General features: G+C 44.0%; 1 protein-coding gene across 3 annotated transcripts in view; it reads left to right on the forward strand.

The window, feature by feature from the left end:
• TET1 (tet methylcytosine dioxygenase 1) overlaps nucleotides 1–13,860 on the forward strand; it is a 77,397-nt gene extending 63,537 nt beyond the window's left edge. For all 3 annotated transcript variants that reach the window (XM_071438404.1, XM_071438405.1, XM_071438403.1), the window contains one exon: nucleotides 3,444–13,860. In XM_071438404.1, the coding sequence (XP_071294505.1) occupies nucleotides 3,444–4,585 (1,142 nt within the window). In that variant the 3' untranslated portion in view covers nucleotides 4,586–13,860. The remainder of the gene's footprint in view (nucleotides 1–3,443) is intronic.
• Nucleotides 13,861–20,546: the final 6,686 nt, after the last annotated feature.

The raw sequence follows: 20,546 nt of genomic DNA on the forward strand, positions 1-20,546 counted from the left end.
ATGAACAAGTCACTGCAGCCAGTGTTGTCTCGGGGCAGAAAAAACCCCAGGTGATCCCCCAAAAATAGTCTGTTGGTGGTCTGTGAACACCTATGAAGTATTTCCAAGTTCCCTTATTCTAATAAATAATGGCAGTTTGACCATCTTGAAAGAACGTTGTTGGAATGTTGACCTAAGTAAGCAACTTGAATTTGTGTCACTTTGAAGTACAAGAACAGTGTTCTCCACATCCTGTGGCAGACCTTGGCTTTCTCAGAACCTGTCAATGGATGAACACTGCTGCACAGCAAGAGCTGTGTGAAAACCCCAGGTTTATCAAGGGGCAGTGCAGCTTGGCCCTTGCAGGGCTGTGCCAGGAGCAGGGCAGTGCAGGGCTATGCCAGGCTGGGCTGTGCCAGGCTGGGCTGTGCCAGGGCTGGGCTGTGCCAGAGCTGGGCTGTGCCAGGGCTGGGCTGTGCCAGGCTGGGCTGTGCCAGGGCTGGGCTGTGCCAGGGCAGGGCTGTGCCAGAGCTGGGCTGCGCCAGAGCTGGGCTGTGCCAGGGCTGGGCTGTGCCAGGGCAGGGCTGTGCCAGAGCTGGGCTGCGCCAGAGCTGGGCTGTGCCAGGGCTGGGCTGTGCCAGGGCTGGGCTGTGCCAGGGCAGGGCTGTGCCAGAGCTGAGCTGTGCCAGGGCAGGGCTGTGCCAGAGCTGGGCTGCGCCAGAGCTGGGCTGTGCCAGGGCTGGGCTGTGCCAGGCTGGGCTGTGCCAGGGCAGGGCTGTGCCAGGCTGGGCTGTGCCAGGGCTGGGCTGTGCCAGGGCTGGGCTGGGCTGTGCCAGGGCCGGGCTGTGCCAGGGCAGGGCTGTGCCAGGCTGGGCTGTGCCAGGGCTGGGCTGTGCCAGGGCTGGGCTGTGCCAGTCTGGGCTGTGCCTGGTGTCACATCCTGGGTCAGGCCTCCAGGGAAGGGCTGCTGCATGGGACTGGCCAGTCCTGAGAAGCAGAAAAGAAGGAAGATGTGGAAGAAGCCGTGAACTTAAACTCTCTGATTAGCAGGTGAAAAATAAATACAATTAACGCACAGCCTGTTAGGAGGAAGAGAGGAAAACTGGCCCATCTGCTGTAATTTTGAATTTCATTTCATAAGAGACTTCCAGACTGTCTTGGTTTGGAAAGCCAGGAGTCTGCTAAGGAAGGCAGGAGCCTCCCCTGAAATGGAGAAAATGAACCCCCCCTCCTCAGAATTGCTATGGATTTTAAGTAAGGGGCTCTCAGGCAACAAAAATTATGGGAGCAGGAAATAACAGTTCTTTAATAGGGAAGAAAATCAAAGGATAAAATAAACAATGCAGTAACTAAAACAGCACTGCCAGAGTCAGAACCCAACCTGACACCCTGTGGGTCAGGGTGCTGGCAGCAGAACCATTGGAAATGTGGCTCAGCCCTCCTGCAGTGTCAGGGCTGGTTCTGCTGGAGCAGGGATCCTGGAGAAAGGTGCAGTCTCTGCCCCTGAAGATCCAGGGGCAGAGGCAGCTGCTGTTCCTCTGGGCAATCCAGTGCAGAAGCTGTGCTGGTGTTCCAGAATCTCAGATTATATCCAGGTAGGAATGCTTGGCTGGTGTTCCAGAATCTCCAGATTATATCCAGGCAGGAATGCTTGGCTGGTGTTCCAGAAGCTCCAGATTATATCCAGGTAGGAATGCTTGGCTCCTCCCTCTGGGCTCCCATCTGCCAATGGGATGCTGTAGTTCTTATCAGCCATGCAGGGACATTCCATAGCTGTTATCAGCAGAAGTTCCATCCCAAGGGAGGAGTGATTGTGATCACTCAGAGAGATCAGGCAAGCTGCCCACTTGATAAAAGATAATCTGCCATACAGATGGGAATAGAATACTCTTGCCTTGCAATCTGGAACACAGACCTAGGTAGCATTTTTAAGGGGAGGAATAACAGGTAAATGTGTTTCAAAGAGTATCTGCATTTTGGGGGGATAACATTTAAAAAACAAATAAAATCCATTTGCTACAGTTCCATAATTGAGTGCTGAGGGTTGTTAAAACTTATTTTCACAGAATCCATAATTGAGTGCTAAGGGTTGTTAAAACTTATTTTCACAGAATAATCTCTCTCCTGAGGTGATGGAGAATGCAATTCTCAAATGCTGTGTTTAAAATCTTCAGGGCAGAGGCCTTGCCCTGGGGTGGGGGCTGTTAAAGTCATTAAACACTTTGTGGTTTATTTCATAGAAGGGTTTTTATAGAGTTGATGTGGCCTCCTCATGTCCCCATACAGCTTTCAGTTTCTGCATACTAACTATTGTGCCTGTCATTATCCCACTTTGACTTTTCTGCATTCCTATGGGAGGAATGTTTTTAATTCATCACTGATTTATAAATTACTAGGAGACAGAGTAGAAGAAAGAATTATGTTTCTACACTGGGTAAAACAACCATTCTGTGTATTTAGGGAATTAACCATTCTGTGTATTTAGGGAATAAAGAAACACTGACAGTCCTCTATGAGAGCAAGCAAGAGCTCTGTGGGGTGCCAGTGTGCCAGCAGAACACATGTACAGCCATGGCAGGGCATGGTGCAAAGCCAGCAGAGTCAATGGGATTCTTGATTCCATGGGCTCTGGGCTGAAGCTGCCCATGATGAGAGCAGTCCTGAGAGGAGCCTGCTCCCAATCCAGCCCAGCAGAGGCAGCCATGGCTGCAAACTGGTTAAGGGCTGACAGAAACTGAACAAGGATGCCTGCACAGAGACCTGAAATAATGAGGCAATTAGATGGAAAGATGCAAGGCAGCCAAATCACATGACTCAAGATCCATTTTACAAGGATGGGTTTACCTGGAGCATGTTGCCAGATACTTTTTTTTAAGGCAATTTCTGAGTCAGTATTGGAATGCATGAGTCACTGTAATTCAGTTTTTGCTGTGATGGACAAGATCCATAAACATGCTTTTTCCTTTGATCATAATGTGGGGTTAAGGCAGGTCAGAATTTTAACTGATTCACAGGCTGAATTTCAGACTGAATTTCATCCATGATGCAAACACTGAAGGCCAGCAGTCAGCTGCTGGGAAGCATTTCTGTAAGCCTGGGCTGTGGGAATTGGGAATTAGTGGTTATTTAATTTTTTCTGTTTGTTTTCTTCATCCCTCAGTGAAATACCTTTCTATTTTATATACCAGCAGCCTGACTGGAAAAGGTTAAGGCATTAATTGAGCAAGGTTATTTTATACACACATATATATATATATATGAAATAGATATATGTGTATATATGTGAGATATATATATATATAGATGTGTACAGTCATAGAGATACTCCTAGAAAGCTAAAAATAATAATTTTGAAAAATCTGTAGTCAATGTGCATTTTTCCTGTTAGAAGGCAAGTATGCAAATATAAGGGAGGTATTTTAGTGATTGAAAAGTACTTAAACTTTGGTGTGCATTTCTTCTAGGGAACAAAGCAGATGCTTTAAAAGCTGGAATAAAAATGGAGACTTCCAACCACCTTTATGCCATGAAACATACTTCAAACACTACTAAAAATTGCTCTTTACTGAAGCAGTACACGGCTTCCTCCCCCTTCAAGGTGGATGGTTTACATCCTTACCCATCTCTCGCACACAAGTCTGGCCTAGCTGCAGTGACTAATATTGAACAAGATTTTTCAGTTCCCTACGGGTATTTTGAATGCAGTACCAAGCAACCTCACGTGCCACCTTATGTTAACTGCAAGAGCTTTGATGTGTCAGTGAAAGATTGTACTGGAATTGTGCTGGATGAGAAGGTGAACGGCGTGCCACCCGTTCTTCCCGAGGTCACTGCTCCAGGCCCCCCAGCCCACAAAGAGCCCCTGCCCACTCTACTTGAACAGCAGCCAGACAAACAGAATTGTCAGCTTCAGCTGGAGACCTCTGCCCCCTCAGAGCTGAGCAGCTCCTGTGACTCAGCGCTCCCACCGAGCTCTCTGGCACAGGATGCCCTCGGACCCACGGCCGACTGCTCCCATGGATGCCCAGTGGAAAAGGGCAGCTCCCATGGGGGACAGAGCTGTGACTTTGACTGTGCTGATGTAAAGCAAAGCAGTGCACTGGGACAGGCAGCTGATTCTGAAGAAAGGGCTGAGGAATTGTGGTCAGACAGCGAGCACAATTTTTTGGATGATGACATTGGTGGAGTTGCTGTGGCACCTTCTCATGGTTCCATCTTAATTGAATGTGCGAGGCGTGAGCTCCATGCTACCACACCAATTAAAAAACCCAACCGCAATCATCCCACGAGAATTTCTTTAGTTTTTTACCAACACAAAAATTTAAATGAGCCAAAACACGGTTTAGCCATGTGGGAAGCAAAGATGGCCGAGAGGGCGCGAGAAAAAGAAAAAGAGGCGGAACGATTGGGCCCGGAGAACCCCGAACTGAGCTCCAGCAACAGGAAAGCAAAGCAGCCAGGTGAAAGCAGAGATATTTTCTATGAAGACAACGAGTTCAACCAAATTCCATCCCGCAGAGCGTTGACAGTGACCAAGGATAACGTGATCACAGTCTCTTCGTACGCCCTGACACGAGTGGCAGGGCCCTACAACCACTGGGCGTAGCGTCCGTGGGCCCGGTGCAGTCACGCTGGTGCTTTCAGGTGCTCATACAGAACAAGTCTCGTGTCGTTTACTCTTTGCTCATCTCAACCATTTTAAGGCTGAGGTAAAAACAAAAAAAAGGGGGGGGGATTTCTTCTTAAACTGTGACTTTAACATTTGGTGGTGCTCAAGCACATTTTAAGCAAAAAAAAAAAGTTGTATAGTTTTAATACATTCTAAAGAAAGATTTTGGTTAGGTTATTAACCTTGATTGAATCATTCAGTTTATTACCTTTAGGAATTTATATTTTGGTGCTTTAAATCGTCTGTTTACTACAGAAATCATTTATAGCTATTTTAACAGGTTCACATTTTATGGTGTTAAATCAAGTTATACAGTTATAGCTCTACACAGCTCTTGGTGCTTAACCACATCAAACAGTTAAAAATAAATAAGCTGAATTATTACTTCATGGTGCCATTGCTTTAACAACTTCCAACCATTGCTATATAGTCCAAATTACAGACAAATCTTTTAGAAAACCAACTAATTTTGTTCTTTAGATTCGTCAGTAGAATGAAGTTATTGGTAATGATGGCTGGAAGTTGTTTCTAAGCTGTAAATATATATTTTAAAAGCACTTTCTATTTTTAAAATTAACTTGAAATAGTATAGTATAAGGATCATATTGTCTAAGGTTTGTGCATACTCTACAGAAGAAATGATTTTGTTCTTGCTGTGCAGAGTTCCATGGTGTTACAGGTGCAGGATGTATGCTGACAGCATATGTGGTTGTTTTCAACTTGCCCTTTTTCACTGAAGATTTTATGTTGCATATAAACAAGCAGTTATGAATTATAGAACCTTTTTATTCTTTTTCAAGAGTGTACAAACGTGAAAGAGGAGATGTCTGGTCAATATGTGTGTTGCTATTGGGAGTTAAGAATATTACCTGGTTTTTTAAGGCAGCATTTGTTATGGTTTCTTTGAGCAATAAGTGCATCAGTCTCATTTGTTTGCAGCCTTCTAAGTTAACATGGCAACCAAATGTTCCTAATGCCTCAGGGCTAGGATTGTTTTGGGATAAAAAGCTACCCCCTAGAGTTGCCTTACTCTATTCTGATAGAAAAAAATAATTTGGGAAAAATACAAAGGAAGTGTTGGAAAACAATCAAATTTCTAATATTTAGCAGCAAAGTTTTTGTTAAGAATAACCTATCTGTTATATTCACCAACTTTCTGAGTTCAGTTTTTTTACAAAAATGTTTTGTAAATTTTTGAAGCAATTTATACATTTGACATGGAGAAGGTTGCAATCTTCCTTGAAATTTATGTTCTTCATTTCTGTTGAGAAAGTGACATATCACAAAACGAGTATTTGCTAAACCAGAGGAAAAACAGACACTCCATTGCTTTTAAATACTGTAGCATCCCACTCTTCTTTCTGATTCTCCTTTCCTATGTATTTCTTGTTTAAACTTATTTATTTAAACCAATTACCAAATGACAACATTAGCTAAGGACTGACCTCATCCTGCAACTTCTTCCATGCGAGCTGGCTGGAGGCAGGAGGAGCCCTGACCCCAGGGTCCCTGGTGCTGGATCAGGCCACAGCCACAGCTGACCCCTCCTCTGCCTCTCCCTGCAGGCACAAGGAAGTCACTTTGCCAGTGTGGAGACATACTAATCATATACTTGATAATATTATACTCTAGTGGTGCTGTATAGAGGAATATGAACTATCTGGATCTGCTTTATTTAAAGACAAGGTGCTTTTTTTCCTTGAGGAGCTGAAGTGCAAGAACTCCATTGCAGTTTGGTACGAGAAGTGCATCCGTGTTTGGAACACAGAGCCAGGCAGGACCTTGGTGCTACAAATCCTTTGGTGCGGTGCAGATCCAGGAGACTCCTCTGGAGCCAGGGCTGGAGTAGCAATCACCATGTCATGATCCTGGGTTCAGTTCTGCAGATTCCTGCTCTAATTGACAAAGCTGTTAATGGCAGAGGGTGGAGGAATTGAACCAGTTCTTTGTATCTTACCTATTTTAAGTAAAACCTGTAAAAACCGGGTATGCTGCAAATTTTAGTTCAAAGCTTAATATTAGTTCAGATAGAGGATATGAAGGGATTGTAAATAATGATGAAACAGAACCAATATTATGCCATTGTTTTGTACCAGCAGTTTTATGCTTATTGACTATGTAATATACAGTATACATCAAATCATTATGGTATTTTGTGTGCCTTAGATTTCCATTTTAAAACTTGTATATTTTTGGTGAGCCGAAGATGAGTAGGAATTGCAGCTGTCCATAGTCAGTGGTGCTGTACATTCCATAGCTGTTCAGCCATGTACTTGTCCCACCATGCAGAGATTCATTTCTTGGTTTCACTGATAGCCCTGACAGCTTCAGTTTCTGCAATGCTGTAATTCAGCACTCTGCTGTGACAAATTTTCTACACAAATTTGGTAAGCTACAGAGCCATCTCTACCTTTGAAAATGTTCATACCATTAAAGTGGATTGGATCAGTTTTACTTGAATCTTCTCCTACAAATGCCCACATTTAATTACTGGAAACTCCAGATAAAAATGTTCCATTGAAAACCCAGCAGCTTCCCTCTAAGAAGTGAGGCACTGAAAGGTGGATCTAAAAGGATCCCTTCAAACAGGTAGCCCAGGTCTACCTTTTCTTGAAACAGCAATTCTAACAAAGAAATGTGTATCTTAACATAATTAATACTATTAACTGATAGGTGCTAAACTCACAGTTACTACTTCATTAATATTACTTACATGAGAGAAATGTATCATCTGCACAATACCAGATCACCCACGGTGCTCTTTCCTTGGCTTTCACCTAAACTCCTTTCCTACATCTCCTGCCAGGCAGGTTGGCCACTTCCACTTCCTGCTGTGATTTGAGAAGCTGATCCTTTCTGTTGCTGTGCTGCAGTATAGAAAATGCAACTATTTCCTGCTTTTACAACTCTGTGCTATTTCTTGTAATGCTTCAGGATATTTATCAGTCTTGTACACAAATTTGCATTGTTTTCAGTAAGGTTATCATTTTATAACAGTGTTTATCTCTTAGAAACTTCAACTCTGTGGGTCTGTTCTTTCCTTTGCAACCCACACAACCGCTTGTAATTTGCTCTTAGGTTTTAACCCAAGTCCTCCTTGGATAGCCAGACCAGGAGCTGGATCAAAAATGAGGTAGCTGGCTTGGTCAGACCTGCATGTTTTATTTGGTTTCCATCAGCTGGCACAATGTTCTGGGTGAAAAACCTGCACATGGATGCAGGTGTGGGCTGGCAGTGGGGTGTGCTTGTCTTGGATCAATTCTTGTATGTATGAATGCCAGGAAAAACTGTCATGATCCAGCACAGGGCACCTCTGACTTCCAGAATTGTGTCTCAGCCCTTTGTCCCCTGGGTCCAGTACCACAACCCCACCTCCACTGGGAGGGAGGGAGGAGCAGGGCTTGTTTGACTCCCTGGGGGAGTCACTGCAATTGTGTCCAATTAAAGAGTGAATTTACTTATTTTTCACATGCTGGTGTATTGCAGGAAGTAGAAAGAAATATTTCTATAAATACTTCAGTCACAAGATCCAAGCTTTTTAACTGCTTACAAATACTTGCAGCTTCCAACCTGTGACAGTTGTATTCAGATTTTTTAAGGACTTTCTAAGAATCTTAACTGCTGGTGAAAGTCCTTGTGTTACCTATGGCAGTGCTCCTCTAGATGTAGAACAGGAAATAACTGTAGTTAATCTTGAGCAACATTTTATGTCAAGCATGGGTAAATGACAACTTGTCTAGTACTCAAGATTCTTTCTAGCATAAAACTGTATGGGTTTTTTAAAGACCTTTTTTATTTCATTGCAGTATTAACTGAGTATGGTGGATTAGATCTGGCTCCTGTTCACACTGCTGCAGCCCTGCTGACTCCAAAGGGCTCCTTCATGAGGTTTTCCTGCAGTGTCCATGTTCAATTGGATGGATATGGGCAACAGTTGACCAACATTTGTGCCAACTGAGGTCAATCTTGCTCTTTCACTTCCCATGTAGCTCAACTAATGTTGAAATTAGCTCCATTTATCAAGCAGTCACCAGCTTTGTAATGCATTTATATATCTGGTTGTTTCTATTCCATAGAAATCCTGTCTTTTCTAGGCTATCAGAAGGAAATGGCTGTGCTCTCAGATACAGAAAACTCAACTGCATGGCCACTTCCATGCTTTGTGTTTGTTAACACCAGTCACATTCAGGCAGAGTGGGACAAACTCTTTCTTGCTTATTGTGGTCACTGAAATTCAGGTTAGGGTCTTTGTGATGTCTGCTCCATAAAATGGGGTTTGATTCCTTGTGTGAAGGCTGTCTGCCAGCTGTGAGCTGTGATTGCTGTGCTCCTCAATAGCAGTTAGAGATGAGGGCAGTGCAGTCACTCTTGGGCATTCCTGCTTTATCAGGTTTGATCTGACTTGCAGGAGGAGGTGTGGAGGGAATGTCTTTGCACTGATGATTGAGCACCATGGTACTGCCCTGCAGTGTCTGTGTCACAGCCCTGCTCTGGCCACTGAGATGTTTCATTGTGGGTATTGGGTACAAATTCACCCCTTTCCACAGTTCCTCCACAGGCAGAAATCTCTCCTTTGGTCTCTGCCTGCATAATCTGGTTTAAAAAAGCACCAAAGGAGGGAGAGAGTTGGCCCCCATTGTCAATGTACACACACAAACAAGGCAGCAAACACTGCTGTCATGGGCAGCCTGCTGCCCTCTGGCCCCAGGACAGAGGCACAGAGAGCTCAGGGAGCTGCTGGTGCTGCTGGCACTCCATGGTCTCTGAGCTCCTTTCCAGCCCTGGTGATTCTCTGCACAGCACAGGTAAATCACAGGCCAAGTTGTGAAGGTACAGTTGGTTTTTGAGTCAGCCTTCTGTGTACATGTAGTTGCCATGGTACTTCTTTATACTAAAACTTCTTTTGGTCCATCTGACTTTAAAGTCAGTAGCTTCTTTTATTTAGTCTGTGACACACTTAACATTCTCCTTGAATCTAAACAGTGACCAGTGTCAAAAGTCTAGAGGATGTGGCTACTTACTCTCAACAATTCAGGAAATGGTTTCAGTCTCTTTCTGGGATTACCTGGTGTTTAGTCAGTCTTCACAAGTTGTCCCCATTCTGCTTTAGGATGTTGCTACAAAACTGTGATTACATCAAGGGAGGAGTTTTCCACTCGAGGTTTCCTGAAAGGCCAAGGATTTCTAACAGTAGAACCTGATCAGGCACCAGGCTGCATATGGATCACTTCCCCTGAGGAGTGGTTAATATGTGCTGTGTTTGTTACTTCCCTGTTAAAGCCTTTTTGGTTCTTTTAGAGAACAGGCAGAACTTCTTAATACTGTCACATTCTTGACTAAATTATGAAGACTTAGTTCTATGTGATACTGTGCTGTGTCCCTGGAAAACACTCAGTATGGCTGGTGTGGATTAGTGGGTACCACCTGTACTCTGTGCAGGTGACACTGCATTCTCTGGCCACCTTTCTCCATGGTCTTTCCACATCATCAGCTGTGCTCAGTTAGTGCTGGCTCGCTTGGTCACCTGCTGCTGCTGGATGCTTTCAGTGCTTTAACTGCCCCAGGAGCTTTTCCCTTCACAGGCCTGGGTCAGCACTGGCCATGAGCAGCACCAACGCTGCCAGCCTGCCCGTGAGCCCCTGCACTCTGTCCTGCTTGGTGTGAAACCAGCCACCTCCATTCCACCTCAGCAGTGTCACACTGAGTGTTCTCCCCCTGAAATCCATTTGTTTTATGTCCTGCTGCCCAGAGAGCCTGGGGATGTGCCCCATCCCTGGAAGTGTCCCTGGCCAGGTTGGACAGGGCTTGCAGTGACCTGGAGTGGTGGAAGGAAGTGAGCTTTAAAGGTCCCTTCCAACCCAAAGCAGTCTGATTCCTTGATCTTACATTCTGTATGTGACAGTTCTAGGGCTTTTACTTCATGTTTTCTCATACAGAGCCTAGAATATTACAGGCGGGATTTTTTTAAAGTCCAGTAGAGAGAGACAACTCATAATCTGTCAGTCACTGTTTTCTTCCTTTTTTTTAAATCAAATAATCGGTTTTCCAGTTAATTTTCAGATTTTTTGATGTAGTTGTTACAGTCTGTTCTTGAATCTGCGAGTAGCCAAACAAAAGAGACCGTAAGACCAGTAAAACATCATCCCCTGAGAAGGAAAAGCCATTTATTCCTTCTCAGAGTGCAGGATTTCTTCATGTGGGTTGCATCTCTGTGTCCTCTTGTCTTTTGAGTCACTTTTAACAGCTCTGCTCCATTCCTGACACCAGACAGCTGCTGCAGCCCCTGCATGATTGCAAGAGCAGGAGTGTTTCTTTACATCTTCTTTAAATGTTAGCTCAGTCTTTGTGAGATATCCAAGTACTATGTGTGTTAAATGCCTGAACTAACATAGGACTGCTTGGAAACAAGATGTTCTTCCTCTGTGGCAAAAAATGGAATTGAAGGAGCTTGAGAAGAAAAGAATTAAGGTGGTTCCTGCCTTTTATTAAAAGGTATTGAGATGTCAGCATTGCTGTTTCTTTGTCTTTCTGAGAATTAGGACTTTAGGATTTTCCCAATCCAGTTCCCCAGTTCACCATCCCAACAGTTGCTCATGGTGTCCAACCATGCACTGCTAGGCTGCAGTTTTAAAAGATTCAAGATGCTTCTTGGTGCTGTATCCTTAATTCCTGCAGACAGTGTCTTTTCCTCTCTTCTGCTGGGCCATATATATGGCATTTTTCCACACACACTTCTATTCCAATGCCAGAATCTTCCAGCAGCATCCCTGCAGTAGTGCAGGACTGGGGTGCTCAGTCCCTGAAGGTGACAGGTTTGGTGTGACACCAACGGTGCTTTTGTCAACACCCTGCTCACCTTGCAGGCATTTGTCCTCCCAAAGTCAGAGAGCCCAGATGTACCTCAGAAACTGCAGCTGTGGCCAGGACAGGTTTGGCACTTCAGCTCCAGTTCCCCCTTGGAGCAGCTGAGCTGTGCTCCTGTTGGGGCCAGGGAGCTGCTGGTTTTGATGTTCAGTAGTGCAGTTGTTGTCACAGAACATTTTAATGCTGTCGTGGAAAGTTTTGTGACCTGATCAATATTTTACATGTATATCTGTATTTTTATTATATTGTAATGGGAAAAGGGTCTAGGGTTTGGGAGTTGTCTTAAAGTAAGAATGGAGGCCCTGATTCTCATTTATACTACTGTCCTTTGCATTGCATTGGGAGGATAAAGGGGCCCTAAATGGATCTCACTTGGGCTTGCATCCTTTGGGGTATCTATCACACTGACCAGAGGATAAAAGGTCAGTAGTATAAATAAAACCAGTTATCAAATGACTGATTTGTACAATCATCTGAAATCAATGTCATGGTATCCTTACTGTGCACATACTGGCCAGTACCATCCAGATTGTTCTTAGTTTAGAAATACAGGTTGAAAAGAGACCTGCTTGGGTTTTACCAGGTTTTAAATATTGCTTATATTGGCTGTCCTTTGCCCAACACTGTCTACAAAGACAATGTGCTAAAAGATTTGTACCTCTAGGTAATGGCCAGCCCAGAAATCTCACTAAATTATCCAAAATGCTATTTTTATGGTAATTCTTAAAATACTTGCTACCCTTTATCATAACTTGGATCCCTTGTCCTCGATGATACAAACTGGGGTTGTGACAATCTACTGAACTCCCTTCTGTCCTGACTTCACCCCCAGCAGAGTGTGCAGTGCTGTGTGCTCTTGTCACACTCTGCTGAGTTTGGGGACACAGAATTAAAGCCAACACCTTCTGCCTTCCCTGACTGTGGTGCTACTTGCCAGGGAGAGCCCTGGCATTGCTCTGCATGCCCGAGTCCTGCAGAGCTCCCCTTGCTGCCCGTGCAAGTTCTGTGTCACCAACAGCCCCGCTGCGTTGCAGGGATGCAATGCAAACTTCTTCAAAACAGGTTTGAGGAAAAGAAAATATCCAGGAAATGTACTTTCCTTCTGAAATTTTTACACTGCAGTGATACTGCAGAGCCTAATGAGAACAGATTTTGTACCAGCTTTGTGAATGCCTGTCTAATCCATGCAACTCAAAAGGCAGCAGCTGAACTTCATGAAGCTCTTGTCCTCTAAATGAAAAAACAATTGGAGTCAAGAAAAACAAATGGGATATCCCAATACTGCTAAAAGAAAGGCAGTTCTAACCAATGCAAACATTCATACATTTCAGTTTTTAAAGTGAATTATTCTATGATTATTTGCTCAGTTTGGAAGAGACAGCTCTTCAGAATGTGACAATGTCACGCCAGGTCACAAATACTGATCAGAATTTGCTGTCATTAAGAAAGAACATGAATTTGTAAGGACATGCTGGACTGACATGCAGTGGCTAATGAATTCCTTCCTGCTTTGGGAAGATAACACATTACCAATATGCCAAAGCAAAAGAAAAAAAAGTCATGGGTTTTTCTCCTTCTCTCTTTGTTCTTTTCGATCTTTCTTTCTTTCCTTGGGATGCATTTGATATTTATTTTTCAACTTTGAGTTTGAGGTTTTCTTCCCAGTTACCAACATACTGTATTGAAATCTGGAACATAAAACTAAGATTTTTAAGCAAAAGGTGATGTACAGGGAGAAAAAAATCAGAAAGAAAAAGCACTTCATTATGTCACAGTATTTACAGGAGAAAGTGTAAAAATTATTCCTTTTCTCAACACAAAAACCATTTGGGGCCTGATTCTTTCCTAGTGTAACTGAGCCCAGCTCCCTGAGGCTGGTGGAGCTGGGCAGAGTTATGCTAGCTGAGAAACTGAACCTTAAAATCTTCTTTGCAGACAAGGGAACCCTTACCAGCAGTACTTGAAGACTTGTGAGTTGTGACTGCATGTTACTTGAAAGATCTAATTAAGCTATGTTTTTTGGTGCAAGCAGTTGTTGTACATGATTTCATGTTTATGTAGCAAGATGCATTGAAATGTTGATACTAGTATTGAAACATACATGTAAAAATTGTCGTTGTGGAAATTGTCTGTTCTGTTCTATTTTTCTTGTGTGTCTCATCTGTTTAGAACGTAAACTTTCTTTTTTTTTATTGTCCTAACTGAATAAGGCTAAATGAATACTGTAATTGAAAATATATTTTAAATCTTGTCATGAGTTTTTAAAAAGACTATTACAAATTGTATCATTCCTGATTACACAGAACTTTGTGGGTGGTTTTAAATAAATTTTATACTTCTATTTTGCACTTAGTCGTCTAATTTTTCTTTCCTGCTCTTAGCAATAATTACCATTGTCATGTGTAGAAGTGTATTTGTTAATTAGCAATACCTACAGGGGCTTCACCCAAAAGGTCAGCAGGTTCTGCACTGGAAAGGGGCAGGCCTAAAACCAGTCCCTGTCCTCAGTCTGCCTCTGCTTCAGCCTGGACTGACCTGTGCCCAGAGCAAGAGAAGTAGCCAGAAAATCTGAACTTCATTTTCTGACTAAAAAGGACAAAGCAGTTTGTGAACACATCTCTACAGGGCCTCTTTTTGCTGCCTGTCTGGCAGAGCAACTTATGGGAATCACTTCCTGTGGCATTTAACTACAATATTTTTATCAGGTTTTATTTGCTGCAAATCAGAGGTTGTGGCTGGGGCTTTTCTCTCAAAGCAGACCTCAGCACCAGCCTGCTTCACTGACATGGTAGTGCACAATACTAAACAGGATCCCTGTGGTTCAGATCTGAAGGAAAGGAGGAATACCACTCTGCTCATACTTGCTTCTTTTCCTTCTCCACTATGTGCAGCAGCAAAGTAATAAACAAAAATCACCTTCCAGGTAACTGGAATCTCCTAGAGAGCAGAAGAATGCTGGTCTCCTGTGGCTCACAGTGCCCTGGCCAGGAACTCCATTGTGCAGCTCCTGGGGCTGGATGTGATCTCCAGCAGGGAGCCCTTGCCCTCCTGTGTGAGCTGCTGCTCTGCAGGACAGACCCTGCTGGGCTTGGACAGCAGCCTCTCCTCCCAGCTGCCCCAGCCCTCTCTGAGCTGCCCTGTTCCTCCTTGTCACAGCCTCACCTTCAGGCTTCAGTGGCAGAGTCAGGAGCCCCAGCACGGTGCCCAACAAAGCCCAAGGATTTCTAAAGCACTGCAAGCCTTGGGCAGAGCCAGGAGCAGCATTCCTGAGGAGGAGCCATCCATGAGGAGCATTTCCCATCGCCACCGTGAGGTGCTGCCAGCCCCTGGGCAGGGCTGGGATGTTCCATGCAGAGGTGGCAGAGCAGGGCTTCACCTGTGCCCTGTGGGACAGGGCCAGTCCAGCCTGAGCTGCCCTGGCATCGCTGCTGCTGCTGCAAGGGAGCCACCCCTGGAGCTGGCACCAGGGCTTTCTCCATACCCTGGACTTCTCATACACATTGGGCAAGGTAATAGAATGTTGATGTAGAACAGTTGGTTGCTTTGAAATTCTTAAGCCTTAGATTGCAAAAATGCAAAAAATTGCAAAAATTGCAAAAAATTGCAAAAAAACATTAACACAAAAATGGTGTTAATTGTTAACAATTAATTAAGCTGCAAAATGAGCTTTTTGCTGGTGCTACAGTTGCAAGTTTTCTGTAGTTCTCCTGCACTGCTACACATCACAGAACACCAGGATTTGCTGTTCAGCAGTGCTAATGTTGGTTACTGCTGCTGATAGTTAATATTGAACACAGAGGATCAGTTTACATTCAGAAGGGTATTCATCAAAATATTGGGGTTTCTGTGCACTCTGTATATCAGAACAAGAGCATATTCAAATGTGATTTAAACACAAGCAAGGTAATGCTTCAGTTAGTGTTTTGGTTTGGGATGCAGCCTAGATGGTCTAAAATAAAATACCAGCAATCCCTGTCTGTGTTTTTAATCTTAGACAAACTGAAAAAGTATTTAAAATGTGGAAATTTAAACCTATCTCTTTCAATAACCATTGGCTGGAGCACAGTTCCCAAGATGGGCCTCCAATTCCATGTCCAGTGATTTTGCTTCTGGATACTCTTTTGTGAATCATACCACTAATACAAAATCTTACATTCTTAGCACCTGAATTCTTGAAAATGTCCAAATCTTTTTACACCAGGCCAAACATGACTTACAATCCTGCTGCCCACGTGTACATCTCCATTTGTAGTGTAACTGGGCAATCCTTTCATGCTGTTTATCCTAAAGGAGCCCTAAACTGCTGCTGCAGGTGTGATGTAGCCTTTTTCCAGCTCAGGACAGCAAAGCCTTTGTTTCCTGTGGTGTAAGAAGTGAGCAGTTGAGTTTCTTGTGGCCCCTCTGTTTTACACACAGGCTGTTTCTGCCTGAGGATGGCTGAGCCCCTTCACTGGAGGAATCCCTTCAGGAAATGCAGCACTGAGCCAGTGCCTCCCCAAGCAATCACTCAGTGCTAGAGCCCAACTCACCTCAGCACAGCAGAAAGCCCTGTAAGGACTCACCTGGATCCTTTAAGGGTGGGAGGTGTTGATTTTTTGTTCTGTGAGGGTAGGAGGCTGTGAGTGGCTCAGATGTGTCACTGCACAACAATCCTCCTTAGGCCACAGCTGTGCCTAGGTAGGCACTCACCAAAATTTGAAAAAAGAGAGAAGCCCAAAGGTGCTGGGTGTGGGTGCTCTCAGCAGGCCTGTCAGGTGCCAGGGGCACTGGGACCCCCAGAGAACACAAAATTCCCTTCACATGCAGCTGCTGTGGCACCTCAGCAGGCAGCAGAAATCAGTTGTAGTGGTCCTTTGCTGTCTTAGCTCAGTCTTTGTGAGATCTCCAGGTATTATGTGTGTTAAATGCCTGGACTAACATAGGACTGCTTGGAAAAAAGATCTTCTTCCTCTGTGGCAAAAAATGGAATTGAAGGAGCTTGAGAAGAAAAGAATTAAGGCGGTTCCTGCCTTTTCTTGGAGGGTATTGAGGAGTCAGCATTGCTGTGTCTCTGCCCTTTGCTGTCCCTGCTGCAGGAGCCCTTGCCTGGCTCCTGTGCACACACAACAGGCTGCTCCCTGCTCCTCCTGTCCATGGCAGCCTGGAAGTTAAACTGGCAGTCTGTCCTGCACCAGGAGCTGCTGGCTGTCTGTCCTGCACCAGGAACTGCTGGCTGTCTGTCCTGCAGATGGCTGAGCACTGTGGCAGGGTGGAAAGGAAATGGGTTCTCAGCCCTGCTTCTCAAGCAATGGAGCTGAGGTTTTGAAGGGGTCAGGACTGTTCCTTCACTGCTCTCCTGTGTACATTTGTACCCTCACTGGCTCTCACAGGGCTGGGTTCCCCCTCTAAGGAGAAAGCTGAGAGCCTTTTCTGGGTGTGCAGGCAAAGCCAGCACCTCCCTGAAGGTGCTGAGGGCTTGAACCCAGTCAGGCTGGGTAAGGAAAGAGGAACCTTTGAAATAAAAGGCCCCTGCTCCTGGCCAAGTGAATTACATCTCTGTTTTTATGTGATCTTGTGAAAAACACCAATCACTTGGGTTTGAAATTTTAAAAGTTGAATTGTAATAAAATGGTTATAAAAATAGTAATAGAATTAGAGTAATAAAAATGTGAAAATTTGGATTAGGGCAATATGAGACAATAAAGAGTTACAGACAGTCCAGCTACCTTTTCTGGGCAAAATAAGCCCAAAAAAGGACCCAAGTTAACAGAGGATAAACCCTTAAAAGCAATAACTCGTTGCATATTCATATGCTTCATATATGATGTATAAATTTTATTCAAAGAAAGAATTTTGTTTGGTCAGTGTCAATTTTGTTTTAGAATCTTTATGGCATCTTCAGGGCTGAGCAAGGCGGGAGGATCTCGATAAGAGAGCAAGAAATTCTCTTTCCCTCAAAGATTCAGGTTTTGTGGCTGCTATTGGTGTGAGTCCTCTCTTAAAAAAAAAGTATCTTAGTATAGTTTCTATTTTAACATTATGTAATAGTATTGTTTCTATTTTAATATTCTGTTATAACCTAAAACTGTATTTAGCACACTACTAAAACAATTAATACAGCATTACTTTCTAACACAACACATATAATATTCATTTGAATATTTGCCAAAAGCCAATCATAAAATACAGATTTTTCAGAATCTTCACAGATCACAGAGCTCCCCAGGCTGGTGGGGACCCCAGACCATCACCTGGTGCCACCTGTGGTGGAAAACAAAGCCCAGGTGGGACTGCCCAGCACTGCTCAGCTGGAGAACCTCCAGGGATGGGGACTCTCTCAATTGCTCCCACTGAAAAAAATTCTCTCTTTTATCAAGATGAAAACTTTCCCCTGTGCTTCTGGTGTCTATTACCTACAAAATAATTAAGAATTTATTTACGCCGTGACATTTTTACTCATTTAAAACTTTGTCAGAAGTTTGTTCTCAATGCACTTTATTTTATTGCAATAAAGCAGACCACAAAAGCTTTTCTGTCCTTACCCTGGGATTCTTACAAACAAACAACCAAACAACCAAACAAACAAACAATTGTTACTTGCAGTCAGTTAAACCTGAGCAGGTTGGTTAAATTCTGTTACATCCTTCCTGTATTCTTGAGGGGTCTGGCCAGGTCAGAATCACTTTTGTCAAATACTCTGTATTTATTGCATACAGCAGTATGCAATAAAGTTCAGTTTATTGTATTTATTATTAAATTTCAGTACTGACTGTGTCCCACAGTCAGTGAAGAACACATGGCTACAGGCAGAGGGGCTACAAGAGAAATTTTTGTGCACCCCAAAATCCATGATAACTTGCTTAGAGCCTTACATGCTGCACTTCATTACAACTGCAGCACCACAAAGCCATTACCTGGGCTGTTGGTACCATTCCTGGATATGCAGAAAGGTAAAAATGTGTTTGATTCTCTCTGAAGGATCTCTCCTGGCTTCTGGAGAGAATAAATAAACAACACCATCAGGAGCTGCAAAAAAAGAGATTCCAATAGGGACGGGTTTAGATCTGCAAATTAATTCAGAAACTGAACAGGATGCATGGCAATGTATTTCCATCAGAATATGGAAAAGTCATAAAATGATTTTTCATCATCCCAACTGAGTGAAATACCCATCTCCCTGGGAGTGGCATTTGGTTGAACAGATACAGAAATCATCTTTATTCACTTTTGGTCCAGGAGCTGCACATTGGGTATGAAACACTGATTCCTGTGTCCTGTCAATGGCACAGGTTATCAAAAGCCTGTTCACTAGAAGATCATCATTTCTCTTCCAGTTCTGTCCCCAAAATACATCACACAAATACAATTAAGTGTTTGGGCTGTTGGGTTTTTTCCCAACCAAAATTAAGCCTATACCACATTTCCTTCTCCATTTTTCTTTCATAGCAGACATCTAAGACCAGAAAGCTGGAGCAACAATTCCCTTTATGGGGTTTTGCTCCTAATCTGTATCTTTTTCTCAACCTGCCTCATTATTTTAAGGTGATTTGTAGAAATCTCATGTATTTCAGACTTGAATTTTGGATTAAATTGTCCAATGCACTTAAGAGATAGTCTGGGGGCCTAGAAGGATTTTAAGAAACAAGACCAGAAGTGCAGATATTTTTCACTGCCACTTCCAGCACAGCTGGTTTTCATCCCAGCAGTGTGGTTTGTTTTGAGCAGAGACCTCAGCAATTCAAAAGGAATCATTGTTGTGCTAAAAATGGCAGGGGCAAAAGCTGCCAGGTAATGGCAGCAGTGTGTACCTGGGCAGGAAAGTACCTGAAATGTTCTGCCTGAGGTACAGGAGTCAGGGCTGGGGTTCCTCTGGGCTTCTGGGGCTTTCTTTGAGAGCCTTTATTGTCTGATAAAGAGACCCTGGGCCAGAGGAGTGCAGAATATTCACAATACTCTGATATTCATTACAATTACTTTCTACTTTAATACAATTTTGCTATTGTCCTTTTCACAGACAATATGGGAGAAAGTCCTTCAATGTTTTTAACATTTAATCTTGTCTCCAGGTTAAAGGGTACAGATTCTGCTTTGGTTAACTGAGTGGGCTGGATGGAGTTCTGCCAGGAAGAGACAAGGCATAAAATGTGTAGATTTTCAAAGAACTATGCTTCTGAGTGTAAAACATCTAAACCCTCATCTAATTTTGAAATATAATTTAAAAAGCAAAGGCAGATCTGTCTTTATAGATTGTGAACTAGCAGGTGCTGGCAGAAATTTACTTGCACCTGATGATCTCCTGCTTCTTTATCCAGGTGCCCTCCTACAAGATAATCCACCTCACTGCAAGTGAATTTGATGCTGCTGCTTCTCACGACTTTTTTCCATCACCAACTTGTTTTTAATGACAATGTAACACTTCTAAGTCCTATTTTCATTTACGAAGTGCTGACTTAAGTCTCAAATGTAGGTAGGAATCAATGTCCCTATCTCCTTCAAAACAAACTCTTGCGAAAAACTATTTAAGGGATGGAAAGCTCTTTGTAACAACACCAAGGTCATGGGTTCGATCAATGGCTGCATGAATCGGCCACTCAAAGAGCTGGACTCGACGATCCTTTTAAGTCCTTCCCAGCTCAGACTAAGAAAGAAGAGAAATGACTCTTGCCCAGAACTCCTGAACTGCTTACTGCACTGATCCTGGCTGCAATTTCCGTCCCAAAGCATCTTAAGAGCTTTGATGCGTCTGTGGCGCGTCTGCTCTGCCCTCACCTCAGCTGACCCCAGTCCCCCACAAACCGGCCCGAACGTGTGTGCCGGCTACCGGGGGCCGGGAGGAGGCTGGGGCTGCCTATCTCGGACAGGGATGGGGCCCGTGGAGTGTGTGATAAGCGCTGCCAGCCCTGGTGGGGCGGAGGGAGCCTGAGGAGCAGCCGCCACCGAGGCCGGGCCCGCGGTGCCCTCAGGGCGCTCCCGCCGCAAGATGGCGGCGCCGCGGCCCCGCCCCGCCCGCCTCGCCCAAGATGGCGGCGAGGCCCCGCCCCCGAGCGCGCGGGCT

This window comes from Agelaius tricolor, unplaced genomic scaffold (assembly GCF_023055355.1).
Source record: "Agelaius tricolor isolate 1412-34295 unplaced genomic scaffold, bAgeTri1.0.p SCAF_13, whole genome shotgun sequence".
In the NCBI taxonomy this organism is placed as follows: Eukaryota; Metazoa; Chordata; class Aves; order Passeriformes; family Icteridae; genus Agelaius; species Agelaius tricolor.